The sequence below is a fragment of the Falco peregrinus genome, chromosome 6, assembly GCF_023634155.1.
Source record: "Falco peregrinus isolate bFalPer1 chromosome 6, bFalPer1.pri, whole genome shotgun sequence".
In the NCBI taxonomy this organism is placed as follows: domain Eukaryota; kingdom Metazoa; phylum Chordata; class Aves; order Falconiformes; family Falconidae; genus Falco; species Falco peregrinus.
The window spans coordinates 59,447,830-59,469,480 of record NC_073726.1 but is presented as its reverse complement, the minus strand read 5'-3'; the positions used below and the strand labels follow the sequence as shown (position 1 = coordinate 59,469,480).

The 21,651-nt window shown below is 50.2% G+C and overlaps 2 protein-coding genes across 4 annotated transcripts; both read right to left on the bottom strand.

Moving 5' to 3' along the window:
• Positions 1–834: 834 nt before the first annotated feature.
• FOXRED2 (FAD dependent oxidoreductase domain containing 2) lies at positions 835–9,982 on the bottom strand. Of its 2 annotated transcripts, none has more exons than XM_055807737.1 (9): positions 9,868–9,982; positions 8,746–9,297; positions 6,950–7,201; positions 6,159–6,428; positions 5,276–5,442; positions 4,458–4,623; positions 3,708–3,949; positions 2,704–2,874; positions 835–1,925 (listed from the first exon to the last, which is right to left on the bottom strand). In XM_055807737.1, exons 2-9 carry the CDS (start codon positions 9,273–9,275, stop codon positions 1,660–1,662), a joined length of 2,064 nt encoding a protein of 687 aa, XP_055663712.1. In that variant the 5' UTR covers positions 9,276–9,297; positions 9,868–9,982; the 3' UTR covers positions 835–1,659. The 2 variants fall into 2 exon arrangements, with proteins under 2 accessions (XP_055663712.1, XP_055663711.1); XM_055807736.1 differs by having other exon boundaries at positions 9,823–9,973.
• A 261-nt stretch (positions 9,983–10,243) lies between these two features.
• EIF3D (eukaryotic translation initiation factor 3 subunit D) lies at positions 10,244–18,150 on the bottom strand. 2 transcript variants are annotated; one of them, XM_055807734.1, is made up of 15 exons: positions 17,994–18,150; positions 17,482–17,615; positions 17,115–17,160; positions 16,583–16,719; positions 16,395–16,480; positions 15,831–15,903; positions 15,578–15,693; positions 15,212–15,344; positions 14,447–14,594; positions 14,075–14,205; positions 13,526–13,611; positions 13,168–13,297; positions 12,538–12,680; positions 11,439–11,719; positions 10,244–10,423 (listed from the first exon to the last, which is right to left on the bottom strand). In XM_055807734.1, the coding sequence occupies exons 2-15, from the start codon at positions 17,602–17,604 to the stop codon at positions 10,410–10,412; spliced, it is 1,647 nt and encodes a 548-aa protein (XP_055663709.1). In that variant the 5' UTR covers positions 17,605–17,615; positions 17,994–18,150; the 3' UTR covers positions 10,244–10,409. The 2 variants fall into 2 exon arrangements, with proteins under 2 accessions (XP_055663709.1, XP_055663710.1); XM_055807735.1 differs by having other exon boundaries at positions 15,578–15,690.
• Between the last annotated feature and the right edge of the window lie 3,501 nt (positions 18,151–21,651).

Here is a 21,651-nt window from a genome sequence, read left to right as displayed (position 1 = left end):
CTGTAGGCATTTAAGGATGGAAGAGGAAACATCTGGAGAACGTGCGCTTCTGTGGGTACAACGGGGCTTTGCTCCATGCCAGCATGTACAGGGAACAAATTAAACGGGCGCTTGGTGACAGCCAGCCAACCCAATTCAGTCACAAGCCCTTTTCTTCCCCTGGACAATCCCAAAATAAAAAGCCTACAGTGCCAAGGGTGTAGGAAGTAGTGGCACCACCTCAGCATCTACTGGCCATGACAGCCATTCCCGGACTGGCCTTGGAGCTGGGGCAATGGGACGTTAAGCCCTCGGAAGGATGCCGATCGGTGCCAGCTGAGGTGATTGTTTCCCCTTTCCAGCTGTGCGTAAATATAGGATCTTCTAGCAGCAGTAGCACTAGCATAGCCCAGCATTCCCCAAAAATAAGGAAGAATTCATTTGTCATCTCCTTCATCTCTTCTGCTCCCCAGCCTCTCCCAGCACAAAGCAGTGGCAGGGCTTTACAGAAACAGCAGCTGAATTTGGAGGGCTGGGAGCATTTTAGGTTTTAGCCCCCCCCAGTTCAGGGTATCAGGAAGCACAGGTGCAGGGGGGTATATTCTTCTAGATGCTAAGGGGCTGGAAAATGTGTGTGGAGGTCAAAGCCTGTTCCCTCTCACCCCTCCTCCATTTCCTAGAAATCGTAGGGACATTGTAAGGTCAAGTTCAAACTGCTCTTGCTTTGCAACCCCAGGGACGTGGAAGGAACCCACAGGGAGGGGACAGACAAGTGCATGTGGCTGACAGAGGCAGCAATAAAGCGCAGACAGCCTCCCAGTCAGCACTGGTAAGACCTCAAAGTGACCAGAGAAGAAGAGAACAAGCATTTTAACAACATCAAAGTCCACCCAAAACTTTCTTGATGGGACGTAGTGCAAATAGGAGAAATATTGGTCATGCTCTATAAAAGACAGGGGCTAACCTTTCAGGCTCCTTGGTGTGGGGGAAGAAAACTGTGATGACACCAAAGCCGAACTCAGTGTAAGTCTCTGTGTCCCAGGCATTCCAGTCAAGCTACTCGTACTTCATTCTGGTACCCTTGGAGTGCTCTCCGGAAAATGACAAATTATCTGACCTATATGGTAACTAAAAACCACCCTTCTCCACTCAAGCTACACAACTGGCCTAACTCAAATGCAGGAAAAACAACGGGAAGTTTGCCTGGAGTACCACTTCGGGATTCGGTGCAGAAACAAATCTTCAAGTGTGCACAGCGTACGGCATCTGGGGACCAGAGAGCCTGAACTGGGCTGCCACAGGGTGCAGGCAGGTCACCTCCAAAGAGGGATGTGATGTTTTAAGTTACCCAGGCATTCCTGTATCTCTCCTGTGACCTCTGTATGTTGCTGCAGATTCTGGTATGCGAGATAAACACAAACAACACCTCCAGGCAACTCTGAACTCCACAAGGACAATATGGGAGCCTCTGCATCACTGGATTTCGGCCCCTCACTTATCCTTCAGAACACGTTGGTCCTCTTTGTAACAGGAAGATCCGAGCAGGTCTTTGGCAACTCATGATCAGTGGAAGGCATTAGGATGGAAAAGGTGTATGGGAAAGAGCAGAATCCTGCTGTGGATCTCTGTTACAATACTGTCACAACAGCACCAATGGGTTTCAATGTGGAGCGAGAAAGGTTAAAGCTCATCCTTGGCATTAACAAGATGCTGCAGTGGGCGAACCGGTATTGCATGATCTCTCAGCAGCTGGTCCTGTGACCCTTCATGGCTGTCAGGGGGTCTGTCACCTGAAAAGTCTGTGAGAGCATAATCCTCCAGCAGGCCAGCTTCTACTGCGTGGCGCCGGAGCCCCTCGCTCCCCATGAGCCCTTGCATTCTCACATACCCCTGCTGACAGAAGGGAGGCAGCTTCTGATGGGTGAAGGCAAACATGAAACAGGACTCTGCAAGGGAAAGAATCAAAAATCAGGCTCAGGAGAGATGATAACCTGTAGAGAAAAATTCCCGTAAACTCTTGAGGACTCACTCAAAACAAAAGGCAGAGAGGATGAGGGAAGCTGACTGGGATTTCCCAGCCAGCACCTTGCCCTGCATGGCAGCAGAGTAATCAATCCACTTAATTCTGCAGAGCTCAGGAGATGCAGGGTGGGATCTCCACTCTGCGCTCTGAGGGGAAAAGGAGCTGGATTTGAGCTTGCAGCCTTCTGGCATCTTCTTCATACCACAGGATTGCTTCCCTCTGCATGCCATGTGGGGTTCCTGCAGAAGGTTCCCAGACCAGGGAGGGACAGAGGCAGCAGATGCTCTCTAGCTCTCACATCCCAGCACTCCCCTTTCCCATGGGAAAGCAATACCATCATTGGTACATGAAAAGAGATCTGGTACCCAATGGTACAAAGGAATGTTCAGATAATGGAGGAGAAAGGAAAGCTACAGCTAGAAAAGGGATTGAACCCAACTTCATACACCTTTCCCCAAATCTAGGTGTGCCTGGGGTGGTCTCTTTCTAGTGGTGAGCAAAAGCAAAGGCTATCTGGGAACATACACACAGCACAGGCACTTTTTATTGTCTGTGAAGTGCATCAAAGAGGTGTGACTGACAGTGAGACCACCAGAGTGCCACAGGGAGATCTCAGCTATTTACAGAAGAGATCGCTCCTGTCGCTTGTCCCTCACCTCCCTCCTCCTCCTCCTGCCACCTCAACCCTGTGCTCAAATTACCTGCAAAAAAATTGCGCAGGTCAGTGCTGAGGCAGTTCTCCAAAAAACGCCTCAGAGGCAGGATGTGAGCATTCGGGGCTGTCCAGTCTGTCAGGAAGTCCTCCACAATGTGATGGACAGCATCTGGGCGGGGGAGAGGCCAGTCTGGGGGCCGAAGTCTCATCTCATGCTCTGCCAAGAGAACATTAAGGGAATCTCTTGGAATCAAAATGGCATTAAAAAGAGCTTGGAGAGTGGAAAGCAGCTATGACAGCTGTTTCAGCTTTTGTCCCGACCTTTTAATCCCTACCTTACTTTAATTTGCAATCCCCTCTGCTAGCTCTGTCCTCAACCACCCTGCCACTGCACAGCTGCCCCTTTTTCCTGCCCACAGTATTCCCGTCATTTCACTCCTGTTCCCCCCGGGTAGGGACTGCCAGATGAGCTGAGCTGCGTGCAAGCTTTAATACCGCTACCCATCACTCTGCTCCGTGTAAGGCAGGCTGGACCCTGACCCTAGGTTTCTGGAGCCAAAGATTCAGCACACTTACTTCCCAAGGAAAGCTATTCCAGGCATGTGTGTTTGCTGGATATAACTCTCAGCCTTTGGCTGTCCCTGTCATTGCATGACCTGTCAGACCTGGGCCAGCCACAGAGAGCAGCTTTCTTTTGGCAGTAACACTGAACAGCCCAGCCTCGTCTGCCAGGACTGCCATAACACATGCAGGGTACCAGCTAAAGGAAAGCAATGTTCCTCTTTTTTTCCTGTTCTCAAATGTGAAGTCTCTGGTACAGCCCTCACCTCCCTCCCTGTATTGGTTCGTCTGATGAAAACTTCTTGCCTAACTCCCAGCTTTTTTTTCAGCTCACAGTCGGGGTGGGTGCCTCAGAGGATGGACATGAAAGAAGTGGAGGAGAAGGGTGTGCAGTGCCTTCAGGTCCCCACCCCCCTCCCCACTTTGGCTCTGAAGTATCTTCATCCCTCTCCGTTTTGCCTGTATCAGATAATTAGCAGGAAAGCTTACCTGTTGGGAGGTGTTTGTAATAGTAAACAACAGGGTGCAAAAAGTTAGACTGCCAGGCATGCTGTGCCTCTCCCACGGCTCGGTTGTAGTAGAATACATCCTTGTCAGCCCCAGAGAAATTCCTCCCATACTCCATGATGACGACAAAGAGCCCATCGGGAGCCTTTCTCCCCGTCTGCATTTCCAGCTCAGCCAGGACTCCAACTGGGTACTCTTCCAGGTATTCAAATGTCGTTGCATTCCTGTGAATTACAACCACAACCATCAGACTTTTCCACCAAAGAAAAGCCAGCTGGGATCCAACACCCCCTCAGCTGGTCGAGGCTAAGGCCAAAAAGCCATCGGATAGTAATTATTTTGGTCATTACAGATCTGGGCTGGACCACAGGCAAAGCTTATGAAGGCTGCAGATACTGTTAGAAGACTCCATTATTTTCACAGATTATGGGATTCCTCTCTACATTAGCACTGCTCAAGGAAAGCTTTTCTCTGGGTACAGTAAAAGCGCAATACGCCTCTGAGCCCGGAGGGAAGGTCTGGACCATTTCAGCCCTTTAAGAGAGATTAAGTAAGTGGCAGAATTGGGCATAGTGGCACCAGTTGTGGCAGCGGTACAGGTTTTGAGGTGGCTGCCTACTAGATGGTAATATCAGCAACAGAGCAATCTGTGTGGTGGCACCACAAGAAGCAATGGTAAAGAGAAAGGAATGAAATGATGCAGTGCAGTGCTGGGAATAATTACTCACTCACTCTCTCAGCAGTATGATGTCAGCCAGGACACTGAACATCTGGTAGAGGCCCGAGGCCTCATTCACCCGCTTGATGATGGAATTGGTCAGCTGTGTAACAGGGTGGACTGTGGATGGCCAGGGGACACCATGGTGACGATTTTCCAATAGGCGGTGGACTGCACGAGCTAAGTCATTGAGGGAAACAAAGACAGCTCATTTAAAAATCCAAGCTTATGCTTTTAAGAATTCTGATTGCTCTGCTGCAGCACACAGATACTGGCAGGACACAATGAATAAGCTTTACAGCTCATCCGTGCTCACGATCTCCCACCCCAATCGCTGCTAACTGCAGTGGAGATGCCCTCCGAAAGCTGATGTGATGCTAAGTGGTTGGTGAGGGGGCGGGGGGTCCTCAGGGATATTTTATTACTTCTGAGCAGTCCTTTAATGATAAGGATGGGCACACACAAATAAAGACAGAAATTCTCTCTGCTGTCCAAAACCGCTGGGTTTTAACTCCACAGCACAGACCTCTCACCCACAGCCTGTCACGAGGCAGAGCATCTGGCAGGCAGAAATCTATTGTGTTACATAAATAAGAGGCAATGGGCAAGAGAGACACAAGACAAAACAAAGACAGACAACCAAAAACTTCAGATATGACCCCAAGTCACTTCTTCTCCACTTCAGATGACACAGCTGCAGCTGGGCTGTGTTTTGTCATTCTTATTGCCAGCAGAAGACTAAGGGTGATATCTTTCCGGCAGTAAGCTATGAACTGTTCCTTTGAAGGGAAGAACAATTCCCAGCTCTGCCTTTCCTCAGCCCAGTACTCACTTGTATACCGGAATCCATGGATGAAGCCCCCGGCAGATTTCCTGAAATCAACAGAATGGCTAGCAGTGCCGAGAACAAAGAGACCCCGAGTGCTTCTGGACTCATAGCTGGGTTTGATCTGAGGATATTTCTTTTTACTCCCTTTTCCTGGCATCATTTTAAGAGATCTGATGTGCAAAAGAGAAGAGCAGGCTGTCAAGAAGGATGGGGGTGGAAAAATAGAACTGATTTCTCATAAGGCACACACTATAATGCAGCCACTGCAAGACACTGCTTCATGCCCCCGCTGCCTTCAGTGCGATTCGCTCCTACAACAAGGATCTTCCAGAAGACAAGGATGCTTATCTCAAGGTAGCTCTGGACAAGACCAAATTCTAGCCTGAGCCATTGACAGTGAATTTTGGAAGTTAGCAGTACCATTTTCAACTGCAGGATGTACTAGGAGACAAACCAAGGTAGAGTGAAGGTTGCATCCTCAGGGTAAAAAAGCAGAAAAAAAAAATCTTTCTGTAGCAATCTGTACCTGTACCATCCTCATTGCAAAGAAAACCCAACACATAAAACATTGCTAGCCTTCTCCATGTGATCTGGCAGGTCAGGCTGTTAAGTTCTAAAGGCACAAATGTTTCTGTGTCACCCAGGTCCCACCACTGCCAACTGCTCAGCCTTAGAGCCTGTCAGTCAGACGGCAGTGGCACACACACTCCCACAGGGACAAGGCCATAGCTGCAGAGTAAACAGATGTCTGTACAGCACCAGGTAGCTCAGAGCATGTGGACGTCTGGGCAGTGCTGCCAGGAGAGGACTTGCTCTCCCCGCTTGTCCCTACTCAGGCCCTTCACTCTAAACACCAGCTTCCCTGGAGATCCTGGTTCTCCCTCACCTGTTGTAGATAGAGAAGTCAAACTTCCAGCCTAGGCAGCGGATAACACGGTCGTAAGGTGCACGGGTAGCAAAATTATCCAGTTCATCCTGAGGGAGGGTGATGGAGTCGATGCCTGCGCTGATGTTCCTGTTCTCCAAGTAGAACCGGAGCGTGATGTGCAGCTTCCCTTTCTTGTCCTTCACGATAGCCAGATCTTCCAGGTTGCCCTCCAGAAGCCCATCCAGAGATTTCAGCTGGTAGGTGTCTAGCAGGCCATTGTTAATTGCTCTGCAAAAAAGAAAAGGAGAATGTAAGAAGGGCTAAAAGAAGGGAAGAGACGTGGGATCCACACTTCTGTCTCAGCTGCTGAAAATAGGACATCTTTACCAGGCATCCCACGCTCTCCTTTAGTGCAAAGGTTACTGCCAGAGCCTCAGGGCTCACAGGAATAGCACAGATAACACTGCCTCACTGCCCTTGCAGGATGTAGTCAACCTCTTATCTCTCCTCTGAGACTGCAAGCAAGGTAACTAATTGGGAGCCAGCACTTTTTAATAATATAGTTTCCAACGGGACGTTTTCCTAATCGCACAGGCCTCAAAGAGCTCTCTTCAAGGTCCTGTGTCCAGCAATTGCAACCTGGACTGCTTTAAACAAAAAACGTAAAGACAGAAGGCCCCACGCTTCCTCTGCAACCCCCAGGACCACAGCACCTCCTGTGCCAGTCTGGCTTGTCACCTGGGCAAGAATCGATTCTCCTTGTTTGTACTCCAGCTGTGTTAGAAAGAGGAACAGGAGTGGTTTCCTACCTCAGATCCCCGACGTAGTGGGTGGCCCATGAGAGGCGCACACGGGACCGGCTCACCATGTGGATGAAATTTGTGACACCCAGAATGTTCTCCGCTGTCTCAAAGGCAGAGTTCCCTCGGCCCAAGATCAACACGGTCTGTCCAGCAAAATCCTCTGGGTTGATGGACACAGTCTCGTAACCTTCAACGTATTCTGAACCAGGAAAGTTTACCACGTTGGGGACCCACATCCCAGTGGCGACCAACAAAGAGCTGCAAAAACAGGGTAAGCAACAGGGAATGCAGGAATTACAGGAGTGGAGGCATCGCTCCATCTCATCACTCCTTCCTTCTCCTGCACAGTCCACAGAAGACAGCTTTGATGGGCCCCCTGCAGCCATGCTGGATCAGCTGCACAGGTCATGGTTTCAAAACAAACCTCTCCTCAGCTTCACTTAATGACCCTCTCTTCTCTTCCCTATCCTCAGGCCAACAAAAATTGTTAGGAACATCACTACATCTAGGAAAAGTCAGCACGGATCCTGCACATATATGTCTCCCTCCATTGTTTATGAATGTGCGAGTACTACTCATATGTACCCACCGACAATACACATAATACTGAAGTTTCACAGGTTGATTATAAGTCGCACAAAAATTTACTTTGGTTTAAAATTTGTGTTGCCTTTTAGTACAGCAGAACAAGAGTAATTTTTAAGAGGGATAGAAAACGGTTTCAGTATTTCAAAAATGTAACTCCTGGTCATAAAAGCATGTTGGCAACCTCACTAATTTTTAACACTAAAATTAAGTACAATAATCTTTTTATCTCTCTCCATAAGAGCTCTTACTTAAATCTTAGCAAAAGTTTTGTGACTTAAGATGGAACCAACAGGTAGCCAAAGCTAGCAGCACTGTCTGCTGTCCCAGCCTTGCTCACGCAGCTCCCAAGAACAATTTGCTTGTGGTGTGTAAGTGTCTGGGATTGCCTTCTGTCCCCTCTGAGCTTGCCAGCCAGCGCACCTCCAAGCGACAGCCAGCACAACCTGCTGTCGTGGAGCTGAGGTTCTCAGGAGAGGTGAGAAATATACTCCATATGTTCACACTAGTTACTTCTAGGTTTTTAGTAATGTAGCTCAGTGGTGGTATGGGATACACACGTGTAATTATGACAAAGAGAAGGGGAATTCAGGGACCACCAGTTACTTCTCTACAGCAACAGCCACATTTTAGTGTTTTCCCCCTGCCAGATCTGTGCTAGCCCAGGGCTTCATTTGGCTGGGGTGTACTTCTGAACACATATGGGTTAATGGAAGTGAAGTGTCCTCACATTGACTCACTCAAATTTGTAATAAAGGCACCAGTGGCTACAAGAAGTACAACCAAATTATTTTTTTCAGAGAATAATTATTTAGTGATAAAACAAAAGTGATTTCAACCATATCTATCAAAGATGGAAATCTCAGCCAGTTTGTCTGCCAGCTCTCAGCTGTCTGAGGCGTAACATCGCTCGCAAAAGGCAACACCTTTCCAGGAGCAGTTATTCCACCCATCTGCACCTCCAATCTCAGCAAAATGTTTTCCCCTTGTGATAGTGGTTAAGGCTCTAAAAGGCTGTGAAATCTCCATCCTTGGAGATACTCATGCCTCAACAGGCCAAGGCTGTGAGTAACCTGATGTTGCTGGTCCTGCTTTGGGCAGGGCGCTTGGACAAAATGATCTTTATGAGTCTCCTCCAACCTAAATTATTCTGCAATTTTGTAACTTCAAAGACACCCGTGAAGGGTGGTATGCCTAGCCCTGGGTTTGCCCTTTACCTGCACTTGTAGTTCTGCCTGTCCTGGTCAGTTAGGAGGAAGTAGTGGCCATTCCATGCCAGCTCATCCTTCTCCAGTGTCACGTGGATGATAGCTGTGTTGTACTGAATCCGCAGCTTCAGCCGGGAAGCAAAGTCCTCCAGGTAATGCACCATCGTGTCAGCATCAGGGAAGAAGTCATGGGAGTAGCGTCGGAAAAGCAGCTGGCTGTCGTGGCTGAGGAGTGAGTTCCAGTCATGGCGGAGGTTGAACTCACTGTTGGATTTGCCGGTGTACTGCTTGTTGATGCTGATGAGCTTGCGGTGGCGAGGGTAGAGGGCAAAGAAGCTGCCAGGAGCATGGCTCCGCTCAAAGACGACGTAGTCCCGGCCGGCTCGCTGGAGGAAATAGGCTGCCTGCAAGCCTGAGGGGCCAGCCCCAATGACGCAGTAGTCATGGTAGAGGAAAGTGGTGCCGCTCACCACATGCAGGCTGCTGGCATACAAGGCCAGCCCCAGGAGTGTCTCACAGACTGCCAGGGCCAGGGCCATGGTGGGGCCAGGACTGCTACCCCTGCGCGGGAGAGAACCAGGGAGGCATCACTGAGGGGTTGAGCGCTCCAGTGGGCGCAGGCCTCCCTGCATAAGGCTCCTGGCCTGGCCCATGCGTGCTCACCCCCTGCCTAGGCCTAGCCGCAGTGGTACCACGACCGCCCCTCAGGGCCCCAAGCTGAGGTAGGGGTGTTGGGGTGGGGTCCTGCTCCCTGCCAGCCAATAGCAAAAGGGGTCCCAGGCCTTCCAGCCAATGGGCACACAGGGCCCCCTGCCCCAGCCAATAGCTGACAGCATGGGGTGAGCAGGCAGAAAGGTGTGGCAGCACTTGTGGGCCGCAAGCCCCCGCCGCGCCTCGGAGCCCCAACGGCCAATGGAAAAGGGAGGTGCAAACCCATCAGCCAATGGGAGATGGGGTGCCCCGCACTGCCCTCGCTCCCCCGCCAATAGGGACTGGCCTCGGCCCCGATGCCCTCCCCGCCCCCGTCCAATGGCGTGCGGGGCGTGGCCACCACCCGCGAAGCGCCGCACGTGACGCGCGGCGCACCTTGCTGCCGCGAGCCGGCCGGACCCGTCCCGCGAACGGCCGCACCTGCACCGCAGAGCTCGCGCCGCTCCCCTCCTCCCGCGCCGCGGCCGCCGCGCCGAGGGGGGGAGGGAGGGGGAGGGAGGGGGCGGGGGCAGCGCGGCCGCGCGCTGAGGGGCGAGTGACGGGGGGGGGGGGGGGGGGGCGGGAAGGCGCGCGGCGCGTCACGTGACACCGCCGCTTCCCGCCGCTGGCACCATGGCGCCGCCGCGCGCGCACCACGTGTCCGGGGGCGGGGAGGGGCGTTTAAAGGGGCAGCCGCGGGCGGGAGCGCAGCCCGCCAGCCGCCCCGCCCCGCCCCGGGGCCCGCCGGTACCGCCCCGGCCCGCCCGCCCCGCCGGTGACACCCCCTTCCCCAGCCCCAGGCACACGCAACACGGCGTCACTGAGCAACAGCAGCTTTATTCCGCTCCCACCCCGGGTGGTGTATCCGCGGAGCAGCCGGGCGCCAGGGTGCAGCTGCCGCCCACCCCTCCAGCAGCATCGGGGAGAGGGCGCGCGGGGGACACACTGCCTGGGCCCCAGGCCCCCCGAGCTGGCCGCGGGCTTCAGCTCTCTTCCTCTGAAAGAGAAGAGAAACAGTCATGGAGCATATGGAGCTGGCGAAAGGCTGGCACACAGCCCCCCACATACACCCCTTCTGCCAAGGAAATGCCACAAAGAAGCAGAATATCCCACTTCAGGGACAATCACCGCACCTCAGTGTCCCTGTCACCCCCCCTCCCGCACCCCCTACATCAGCCCAGGCCACACATGCGTCATTTGGAATTACACAACTTACATTCCTGAGCAAATTACACAGCGACCTGAAATTTCTATAATAAAAGACCAGAGCAGCCAGGTTAAGTTTACCGTCTAACAAAATAAAGGGATGGGGGTGGGGTGGGGGGGGGTCAGGGAGGAAAAAGAGGGTAAAGCTAGAAGACATTTTCCGTATCACTGAAACAAAAGCTTTAGGTGAAATGGTTTCCCGTTGTTGACAAGAGTGCATTCAGATCACGTGTCAGGGTTCACAGACAGTTTTAGGCACCGAAGGAGGGACAGCAGTTGTACTCCCACAGGCAGCGACTGTCAGCTTCAACAGTCACTTTATAGAAGCCTTCACTGAGCTACCTCAATGAGGCTAGGTCACCACGTGTTTTAAATGTGCCATAGTTACTTCCATTTCTAAAACTGCATTAAAAAAATATCCTGGTACCAAGAGGAATCAGCACCCACCCACACCCCCAAATCCTGCGGCTGCTGAATGAAGGGCTCCTTGGCAAGCTTCACTTTCCCAGTCGGTGCTCTGGACCTGGGGCCTTACCCCACCCCACCCCCAGTTAAATCATTCCTCGCTCTGTATCCACAAAGGCACATCATCTGCATTTCCAGCTCTCAAGTTCTGTGTGCTTCTGGTTGAGTACTCCCAATATCACTCTCACCACTTCCACCACCGAGTCCCATCCTCAAGACCATGTATTCTTCAGCCTTGCTGAACTCAGATCTCACCCTTCAGATCTGGTCTTTCTCACAGGTCACCCCTTTTCATCCAGACCAGTACATTAAAAGCATAAATCACCAAGTATGCTACGAACCTTCTTCCTCCTCTTCTTCCTCCTCATCCTCCTCATCTTCATCAGAGCTGAAGGTGCCATCGGGCAAGCTGTAGATCCGTATCACCTGCTTGTTGGGGTCCTTGAGAATGAGGTACTTCCCCTCATCCAGCTTCATGCAGATGTCGATGACGCATCGCAGAATGCCCCAGGCATTTTCTATGCTCAGGTTAATCTGGCTGGCAAACTCATTTGGCTTGAACTGCTGGGTGCCCAGGATCACATGGCGGGCAGAGTCCTTCACATGGTAACGGGATACATACCTAGGAGGGGCAGGAAGAAACCAGAGGGGCATCGGGACATTACACTCAACCAGCAGAAGAATGACACCAAGAAAAGCAGCATGATCATCTTAGTTTTGTTTTCTGGGCTGAAAAACCCTAATACTCCCACACTAAAAGCTAAGAGGATCTCCTGGCTACATGCTGTCAATCAGTAATGTAACTGGAATCCTTCCACCACCTCAAATCAAATGAGATGGTACAAAAGATACAGAAAAATTAGTCCCACAGACAAAAATTAAGCAATGCATGATTAGCTGGGAGTTTACAATTAAACAGATACAAATGCATCAGTCCCATATCTGAGTGTGGAACCTAGGATTGCAGAACCCCGGAACAGAGTTAGCAAATACCTCCTGTTCGTTATCCACAGCACAGACTCAACTGGTTTTAAGCCAACAGTTCCAACAGGGATGTGACAATCCTCCCCTCCGTCCAATTTCTCAGTAGTAGAGCACTTGAGGATCTCAATCAAATTCCTGACAGACAGCATAGTCACTGCACTTATTTCCCTCGCTGACAATCTTGGCAAACAGGCTGAGAGCTGCAGAGGCCACCTGCCCATCACACATGTCAGGTCTCACTAGGTCAGTCACAGCAGGGGCACATCAGCCACGCACTGAGGGGAAGCGGCTTACACCAGGACTCGTGCACTCAGCACAAACTTTCCCCTCTTGGCCACTCAAAACATGTGGTGATTTTATGATTACTCATTCTACAAATAGTTCAATTTTATGTACACCAACTTAAATACTGGAAAATTCACCTAAAGGAAGTTTGGTGTTGAAACCCTGGCTTACCCGAGTTTAAGATACTCTGATCCAGCCAGCAGTGCACAGCATGTCCAGCGGGCCAATTTGTAGCTGTTGTTTTTCAACTCTGTGGCAATCACAGCTCCTCTCTGAGAGTCAAGCTTCTGGCGCCAGTCCACTCCATTGCAATACTGACAGGAGAATCAGAACTAGGGTCAACCTAACAAGCCAGCAGCATTCATCTCTTCAGCCATCCTGACATCACATAAGGTAGTTTCTTCTGTTTACCTTATGGTACTGTATGAGGGAATGCAAATAGTAACCTACAGGGAAAGCCCTTGCACTGGAAAGGGAGAAACGCAAACAGCAGGGACTGGCCAACATTTGCAGCACTGGTTAGGAAGGGAAGTTTGTGAGGGAAGAGTTCACTAGGGAAGCATGGGAACAGGCTGGCTGCTGTGCTCAGCACCTGGGGACAAGAGGGTTCAAAACCAGCTACCTGACATCTGGGGGTGAATCCCATCAGCACTGCTTGTCCACCAAAGTTATACTCCTTTAGTGGAACGTAACCACCCAGGGAACACCACCAGATGTTTGTCTCATTTTGCCTGCTGTACCTGGCATGTCAGGCAGCAGTGAAGCTGTTAGAGCTAGCTTTGGGATCCCGTTCTTCCTCACCCTGGAATCCCACTCGTTCAGTGTTTTGATGTTGATGAACGACACTTCTCCATTTGCTCCCGTCATTACTCCATCATGTTCACAGCGGACAATGAGATCTATATCATCTCCCAGCTTCCACCTTCGGTATCTGCCAAGAAACAATCCACCTGGTTATTTCTGACCCTTGCTCTCTTTCAGATCCATGCAGGCACACAGCAAAATCCTCTCTCCCTCTTATCTGTTCACTGTGAGGATGTCCAGGCATCCCTCTCATGGTAAAGCTTCTATCACTAACACTCCTAACTTGTTTTGTTTCCGTTACCATGCTGACATCCTGACCCCTTGCCAAACCCGGGCATGACAGAGATCAACATACCTGTATGCAACAGAGGCTACTTCGTTTTTATCCATGTCATCCTCCACGAAGGGGTTTGGGTTGGGAAACTTGTATTTCTCCTTTCCCTGCAGAAGGAAACAGAAGGGCATGTCAGAAGAAAAATCCTGTGGCAGCTCTCCCCTATGGGTTAAATATTCTCTTATAGCAACAGTAGATTATTTTCCTTATATAGAAAAATGCTAAAATATTAAGACAGATAAGAAGCCCCATCTTCACATCAGTCACTTCCCTGTAAGCAGTACTTCTACTGGCACTTCAGCTTTACTAGGTGTACTCAGAAACCTGCTTGCTTCACTGATGGGAGTGTGAGTTCTTCTTTCTGGAAAAAAGGTGAAAAACTTCCTACAACAGATCACACTCCTCACCAGAAGTAATCCCACCTCCTTCAAAAGTAAAGGAAAATCAGTGTGTAACAGTGTATAACCTCTGTCAATTAAACGACTCCTGTGCTGCATTATTATAGCAGCCTTAACGAAGTCTCAAGACTCTGAAACACAGACCCTACTAGCCAACACTGCTCAACCTTACCATCCTCAGACACTGCTGGGAGAAATTATGATTGATGTAGGTAGCTTCCATGGCAAGGTTGCGTGGAGAATTAAAGGAGTTGCCCTCTTCCTGTGGTGGTTCGTTGGCTGTTTCACTCACTGTCAGGAGGTCTGGGAAGAAAACCAGGCACAAGTGGTTATACTCAGGGGGAGTAAATACATCAGCTTCAGCGAGTCTCCAGCCCCAAGCGGGAGCAAATCAATACTGAAGTTATCCTTGTAGCCAGCAACTGTACTGCAGCAATCAGTTTGTTCCAGGGGTATCAGTCTGGACACTGAGACACAGAATGAACTCAAAAAAGCATAACCTTTAGCTACTGTAACAGAAATTTCTTTCAGGGCTTTTCCTCACCAAAATCTGAATTATCCCTCTTGTCAAAGAAAAGCTTGGATCCAACTCTCTGGACAATGATGTCCCAGGAATAGACTGAGCGAGTGCAGCTCATCAGGGTGGCCAGGATGGCATCTGTGGCAAACACATTCCCTTGGGTCTTGGCCAGCTATGGACACAGGAGGAGGAGAAAACTGTGTTTCAGCAACCAGAACAGACACCCCTTCCCTTCCCCAACCAGGATGAAAAGTGTTAGCAAATCAGATGATTAATATCTTCTCCTAGGCTGAGGAAGCTGGGTTGGTAGGTACACCACCAACAGCTAGACCAAACATTTGGTACTACCCAGAAATCCAGGCCCACCCTCACCCAAACAAGGAAAAAGCAAGAAACGCATTATGAAATAATTCTGTTGGGAAAAGGCATGGCTCCTTATTGCCGACTGGGTCACACAGAAAAATGTTCAAGCTTTCCCCATCTCCAAAAGCAGAAACCTCAAGAACCAGGTCTCTTATATGGAAGTTTCTCTCCCAACAGATCTCAAGTACCGGTCTGCTTGCCCTTCCAGAATTACAGCTGTTCCTTTGCCAGTATTCCTCATTTTGCATTATTCTAGCTCTGCCTTGGACCCAAGAAAAATAACGATACCAGCTAATGCTTCTTTGCAAGCTTAGGGATCCAGAATTCTTCTGCCCTTCTCTTAACTTTGGTCTGACGGTGACAGCTGGTCTCTAACAGCAGGCACTGAGAAACACACTACTGCGTTTTACAAAGCAGGAAACACACCTTTCGGATAACTGGGTCATCAGTAGTAGTGACGGTGTGAAAGATGCGCTTAATGCTCCTCAGTAGCTTCTCATTCCTTGTTGTAATGCGGTCAAAGGCTTTGTCATAGTACTCTAGAGCTCCACAGCACTCTCTGCAGAGGGAAGAGGAGCACCACATTGATACACCCACTACACGTAACACCACCCATGAACTGCCCAGGACTGAGGGGCCCGCTGGGTGTTCCATTACCTCCCACTGCTTTGGTACCTCAGTGAGAAAGAACATTGCGACCAGGCCAGGAAACCCTTGCCCTGCTGCTTTCCCAAAATGTGTTCATTTTTGAACAGTTCAGGAAGCAAGCAAATGGCTGTTTTGTGAACTCACATGTCCTGTGGCTCTGACACCTCCAGGTAGCGCATCTTCATCAGCCTAGGGAAATCCATCTCTTCTTTCACCTCCCAATCACTGCGAACTTCAACTGAGGAGTCACGAGGCTTCTGCTGTGCAGCCAGAGGGAGGACAGATAGGGAGAGAGAAACAGAGACACAGCACATCAGGATTTGTGCAAGAGGAGGGGCCCCGTGAGCATCACCAGAGAACCAAATCATCGCAGCGGGCAGAAAGCTTCTTAGTTTACCTGTGACTTTTGGTCCCATTTCTGCCTCACTCCAAACTGCTTCTGAAACTTCTTTTGTAGACGCAAACGATCTCTAAAATGACAAATATGAGCAAAGCCATTAAGAGAAATTAACTCCTACATGCCACAACCATTCCTGTGCTTCTAGATTACCACCAGAGGAGCAATACTTTTAGGCATCAAGCTGCTGAAACATTTGCTGAGCTGTCTGTTCATCAAGATACCTGAAGCATTAAAAGCTCTATTCTTTACTCTGAGCGGCTCTTTAAGTATTTTCATCTCTAAAGACTGCAACAAAGTTTTAAGAAAGGGTAAGCTCTGCTTTAAAACACCATGTTTGCTTTTCAAATACGATTCAAAAATTCTCCTAAATTCTTAGGACAGCTGTTTGGTATCCATGTCTGTCGCCAACATCAGCAGAGCATCGAATGCGAAATATCCTGAAATTCTTCTTGGCTGACTGTTCACCCTAGTGGGTTCTGTCACAGTAACTTCATAAATGTATCAACAGTATGTTCACACAGTCCAACCCAGTTAATGGTATGTTCACATTTGCAGCCTCACCTCTCTTTCTGCTTGGCACTCTTTGGCAGTGTCTGCATGCTGAACTGCAGCATGTTCCGACGGTCCTTGTCTCTCCGAAGGTTCCTCTGCAGAAATGAAACAAAGGAAAAAACCAAAACATTTGCATTGCAAACGTAATTCTGTGCTGCTGAAGCTCTCCTTTGGGCCCATTTCTGAAAACATTCTACCTGTGCAAATCGCATACGATTCCTCTGGTATGCTGTTTTCTGTGTTCGTGCTGTGTCCACCAGCTGGAAGCTTGTCTCATCCTCCTCGTGGAAATATGCATATTGACTTCCACCACCAAACTGTGACGAGTACTTGTCTGGAAATAAAACAAAGCACCTTGACACCAAGCTTCTAGAAAACCCCTCTGACACTTTGCCCATTTTCCCCCAGAATTCCCTCCAACTGCCTTCACCCAAGTCTGATGCACAAATAGGGACTCCTGCCTTACACCAGCATGCTTCCCACCCCTCCAAGCCTCCCTGAGAAGCCCCAGTTATGAGGCAGCACAAAAATAATGAGTAAGCCCTAAGGACAGGGAGAGCCCCACAGAGCCCTCCCTTGGGTGACGCGTGCTTCCTAATTTAAGAAGCCTCTCTTGCTGAGGTGTGCAGGCAACCACCAGAGAGGGTGTGAGACATGAAAGCAGGAACGCCACTTGGAGAAAACTTGGCAGGAAACAAACCACAAGAGCAGCCATCAGACAACACGTACTTGTATATCTTTTATCCTGATACGTGGCTCCTGTCCAATCAGCCACCTAAGGACAAGCATAAACAGTCAAAATAAGTTAGTGTTAGGCATCCTCCTCCTCAACCTCTGACTTCATATATGCAGGACTTCAAGCAGCAAACACCACTGCATGGTCCAGAACTAATCCTTTCACTTCCCGCCTCTGCTTGCCAGCCCTGCTGACTGTTCACAAGTGTGTTACATGCTAGGATGTGCTGCAAAGGGTGTCAGAAGAGCAACCGCAGTAGTAAGAAGCAAAAACCGGGGGCAGTGTGCAGGGGTGGGGTGCCAGAAGGCACACGGGGCTTGCTCAGCAGCAGCCCAACATGCCATGGCACGACTGCGTTACCTTTCCCAGGCGGTCTCCTTTACTGAAGGGCTGATAGGGCATATCCCTGAACTGCTCGGGCACAGCGCACGGGCCCCAGCCGGAGGGGTTGTCCTGGATCACGGGTGTCACAAACTTCGCCATTTTTCAAACTTCTAGAGGGGAGAAAACCCACGAATAACCCCTAAACCCTCGGCCGCCGCATGGCGAGCCCCGCGCCCGCCCCGACGCCCGCGGCAGTGGGGCACGGGGGGCCCGCGGCCTTGTCCCGGTGCAGGCCCCGGCGCGGCCGCGAGGGGAGCGGAGGGCGCGGAGCCGCCTTCGCCAGCCGGGTCCGCACCCAGCGGAGCGGCCGGGGTGGGCTGGGGACCCCCGGTCGCCGCTGTCACTGTAAGTGTCGGGGTAGGGGCGGGGACCCGGCCCCCACCGGAACCGGTGGCAACGCCGGGGCGGGGCCGGGGGTCCCGATGCTGGCAGGAAGGTGTCGGTAGGGCAGGAGGCCTGTCCCAGGGCAGCCCCAGCGCCCCCCTCACCTGCGCGGCCCCGTCACGGCCCCGATGGCAGCGGATGGCGGAGGCGGCGGCAGCGGCGGGGAAGGAAAGAGGCCGCGCGCAGCCCGGGCCCTTCCTTTCCGCGTCAGCGCCGCGCGACAGGGCTGTCGTAAAATTAAAAAAAAACACCCACCCAACCGTGAAGGAGCCGAGCGCGGCTGCCGTAAAGCGCCTCCCTTAGCGCACGCAGTACGCCAAGGCCATAGAGCTGCTGGAGGGCCGGGCTAGAAAAGCCGCGGCGCGCGGCCGGCAGATGCGAGTCTCTACGATCCGTTGGGGCTGGGCCGAGGCGGGCGGCGGGGGACGGCGGCGGCGGGGGACGGCGGGTGGCGGGCCTGTCTCCTGCTCCCTCCGTGGCCGGGTTCGTGGTCGGGGGCGCTGGAGCTGCCTGTGGCCGGCGCTGCGGGGCCGCGGGGTGCTGGCCCGGAGCGGGGGGCGCGGGGGCCCCCGCACGCCGTGGAGCTGCCTCCCGTGGGAGGTGTGCCCGCCCGGGCCGCTCTGCCTCTCCCGCTTTGTTGTGCCTTCTGTCACTACAGTATCATTTACCGAAATTTCGCTCCCTCTTAATTGCTGCTTAATAACAGAAACGCGTAGGAGAGGGAAGAGAGTGACATTAATGACAGTAAATTCACCCTATTGATTAAAAAGCTTGGGTTTGGCTTTTAAGCAGAAAAGCCGGGGGTGACAGATGACAAAACCATTTGGTTTGTACCCAGCTGTCACAAAGAGGAAGAAAACATTGTTTTCTGTGTCTGCTGAAAGGCCTGCAGCTCAAACAAGCAATGATAAGGTGTCAGAAACATCTCCTCCAGCGGTAATGATGATTAAACTTACTAGAAATACAGAACATCTCTTAGCAGAAGTATTTAAGCCTAGGGTAGGCGAATGTCTGTTGGGAATGGTTTTGGTGTAAATGACTCGCCCAGTAGCAGCACGGTGGGGTAGGTTTAACAGATTGCCGCCTCCTGGCTGTCCTCTACTCATGAAGATATCTTGGGCTTCATGGCCCCACAAAGGACTGCCCAATCTCAAGATTAGTATTTTTTTTTCTCCTTTGGAAGAACTTGAATTAAAATTAGCTGTCCTAAAACAACGCATTGGGAGAATATTGATCTTCAGCTTAGTCAAATTAAGATTTCAACTACTAGCATTCGGTCCCAGTCTGGTTGTGCCAGGTTGCTCTATAGATGTGAGACAGAGCTGTAAAGTCTGGTAGGTAAATTTCTGTTTTCACAGATGAAAGTGGAGATAGAATGAGATAAAGTGAGAGATTTATGACTTTGATAGAGAACAGACTTACAGGGCTCTGGGCATGAAGTGTATCAATAAAGCCATGTGTCAGGAGAGGAAACGACTTAATTCTGTGATTCTTGATTTTCTCCTACACACAGCCTCTTGAAATAAAAATGTATCCCAAACTATGCAATGGTTTTATAGAAAAGCAAGTACTTCTCAGGTTGTGGTTGTATGATTATTAAACTGACTTTGTGTTTTAGAGGCTGTTACAAAGCACTTGGCTTTGAGAGGTAAAGATATGCGAAGAATTGGAATTCATGTTGCCCTTGCTGTATTTGCAATGAGGTATTCAAGGTTTTCGTTGTCCCTGATAGTTTTCCTTGACCTGGAGGGGAGGCCTGGAAGCTAGGATTCAGCCCTACAGCCTCTCTAGGAGACCGTGAACCAGTGATTTAATACAGCATGTGCCTCAGATCCCTGTCTCTGTGACTGGCATAGTATTTCTTCTCAGGGAGTGAGGGCAATAAATCATGAAATCTCTGATGTTCACATGCCAAAATGATTGTAATTTCCTCTATCCCTAAAAAGAGCAGGATCCAGTTTACAGATCTGTTCAGCACACAGGCTAAAAACTAACTCTTCCTCTTCAGAGAATTTTACCGGGTATCTTTTAGCTAAGAAGAGCCTAGATCAATATTTTCCAGGCAGAGATGTGCGTTTTCTTCTTTATTTACCGCTTATAATTCCTCCTTGAGAAAGAACCGAAGCTGCAGCAATCTTTGCTTTGCCAAGACACCCCGCCATTAATCAGAAGTGGGATTATTAAAGCACTTTTCCCTGCTAGCGAAAAAGATCCACTTATAGAAATACACTTTATAAAATACAATTTGTAACTGTCTCACCTAAGCAGCCTTTTTGGAGATAAACATAATTAGTGTTGGAACTGCCTTGTGGGTCTCTGGCAGTGGCTCTTTGCAATCCCAGCTCCGGGTAAACCCCACGGTGCCTGTCCTTCACCCTGCCTGAGCCAGGGCAATGGGCTGAATGGGCTCAGAAAAAAGCACAAAGTTCTGAAGGAAAAAGTGGACTAAGGAATGATTGAAGAGAAGCAATGACAAATAGACTGATAAATGAAAATCCCTTCCTTCCACGGCTTCACCTCTGCTCCTGAGCCTGCGTGAGGAGTGTACAAGAGAATGTAACACTGCTGCTGTCTCCCAGAGATGAGAGATCATGTGCAGTTGAGGCTTAGCCCATCAAGCTACCTTTACTGGGGATACAGTTGGGTACAGGTGTGGGTCAGAGGAGGGAGCAGTGTGGGATATATGCTCCTTTGGGCACAGACATAACCTTCTAGTTTCTTATCAAAGGGAAGAAAGGTTATGAGAAAAAAAAATAGTCTTGAAGTGGGTGAGACTTGCTGCCACATTTAGGTCAAATTTACTAGAAGAGGGGAGGGAGCAGGTCTGTCTCACTTTCTGCTTCACACCAGGCACTGCACCTCTTGTGTTCCATGCCATGCTGCAGCCAGTGCCCCACAACTGCCTGCCCTTCTTGTCCTGTCTTGCTGACCCTGAGCATCATGGCTGCAAATGGTTCGCCACCCAGCCTCTACTCTAGCTTTCATTAAAGGCACGTGAGATATGTCATTTCCCGGAAAAGTACTTAAAATACACTTTCTTGCAATCATTTGATCCTAGATCCATAATTTCAGTTCATCAGTTAATTAATCACTTAATCAGTTAATAAGGGTAATCACTCTTCCCTGGAAGACGGTCATAAGAACAGCCAGGATAAATTGGTCCCATCTGGTTTTCTGTTCATGTCTCCCACTTCTCCGGTTTTGGGCTGTGTGCTGGTATTAGCAGATCTGTAAAAAAAAAGGGCTTGTTCCAGCACCCTGGGCATTCCAGCACCAAAACCTTCACCACCATCAGCCTCCAGCACAGTTTGAGGCTTGTTGGAGAGCTGTTGCAATTTGAGCTGGCTCTGCATTGAGCAGCAGCCTCCTCCTGCTTAGCGGGGACAACGTGCAGCTTGGGCACTGTTACCAGAGGTTTGCCAGGTTTAAATGAAGGAAAGCAAGTTGAAGCGCCCAGCCCGTTAGGGTCCTTTTCTAGAAAATAGATCACATCTGCCTTGACTGATTATGCCTCAGAAAGCCTTAAGACAGGGATTGCTTTCTGGCTTGGATGACTATACTTCCACTTAAAGAGGCAGCTGAGGATTGGAAGACTAATGTTCACATTAAACCACTATTTTCCAGTAGTTCCTTTTATCATTCTTATACTAAATGCATCAAAAATAGCCAGCTGGTTTTTTGTTCCTCACTAAACAACAAACACACCGTATGCCTGTGCCATATGCTTAGTCTCCACTTCCCCACGCTTCTTCACAAACCCAG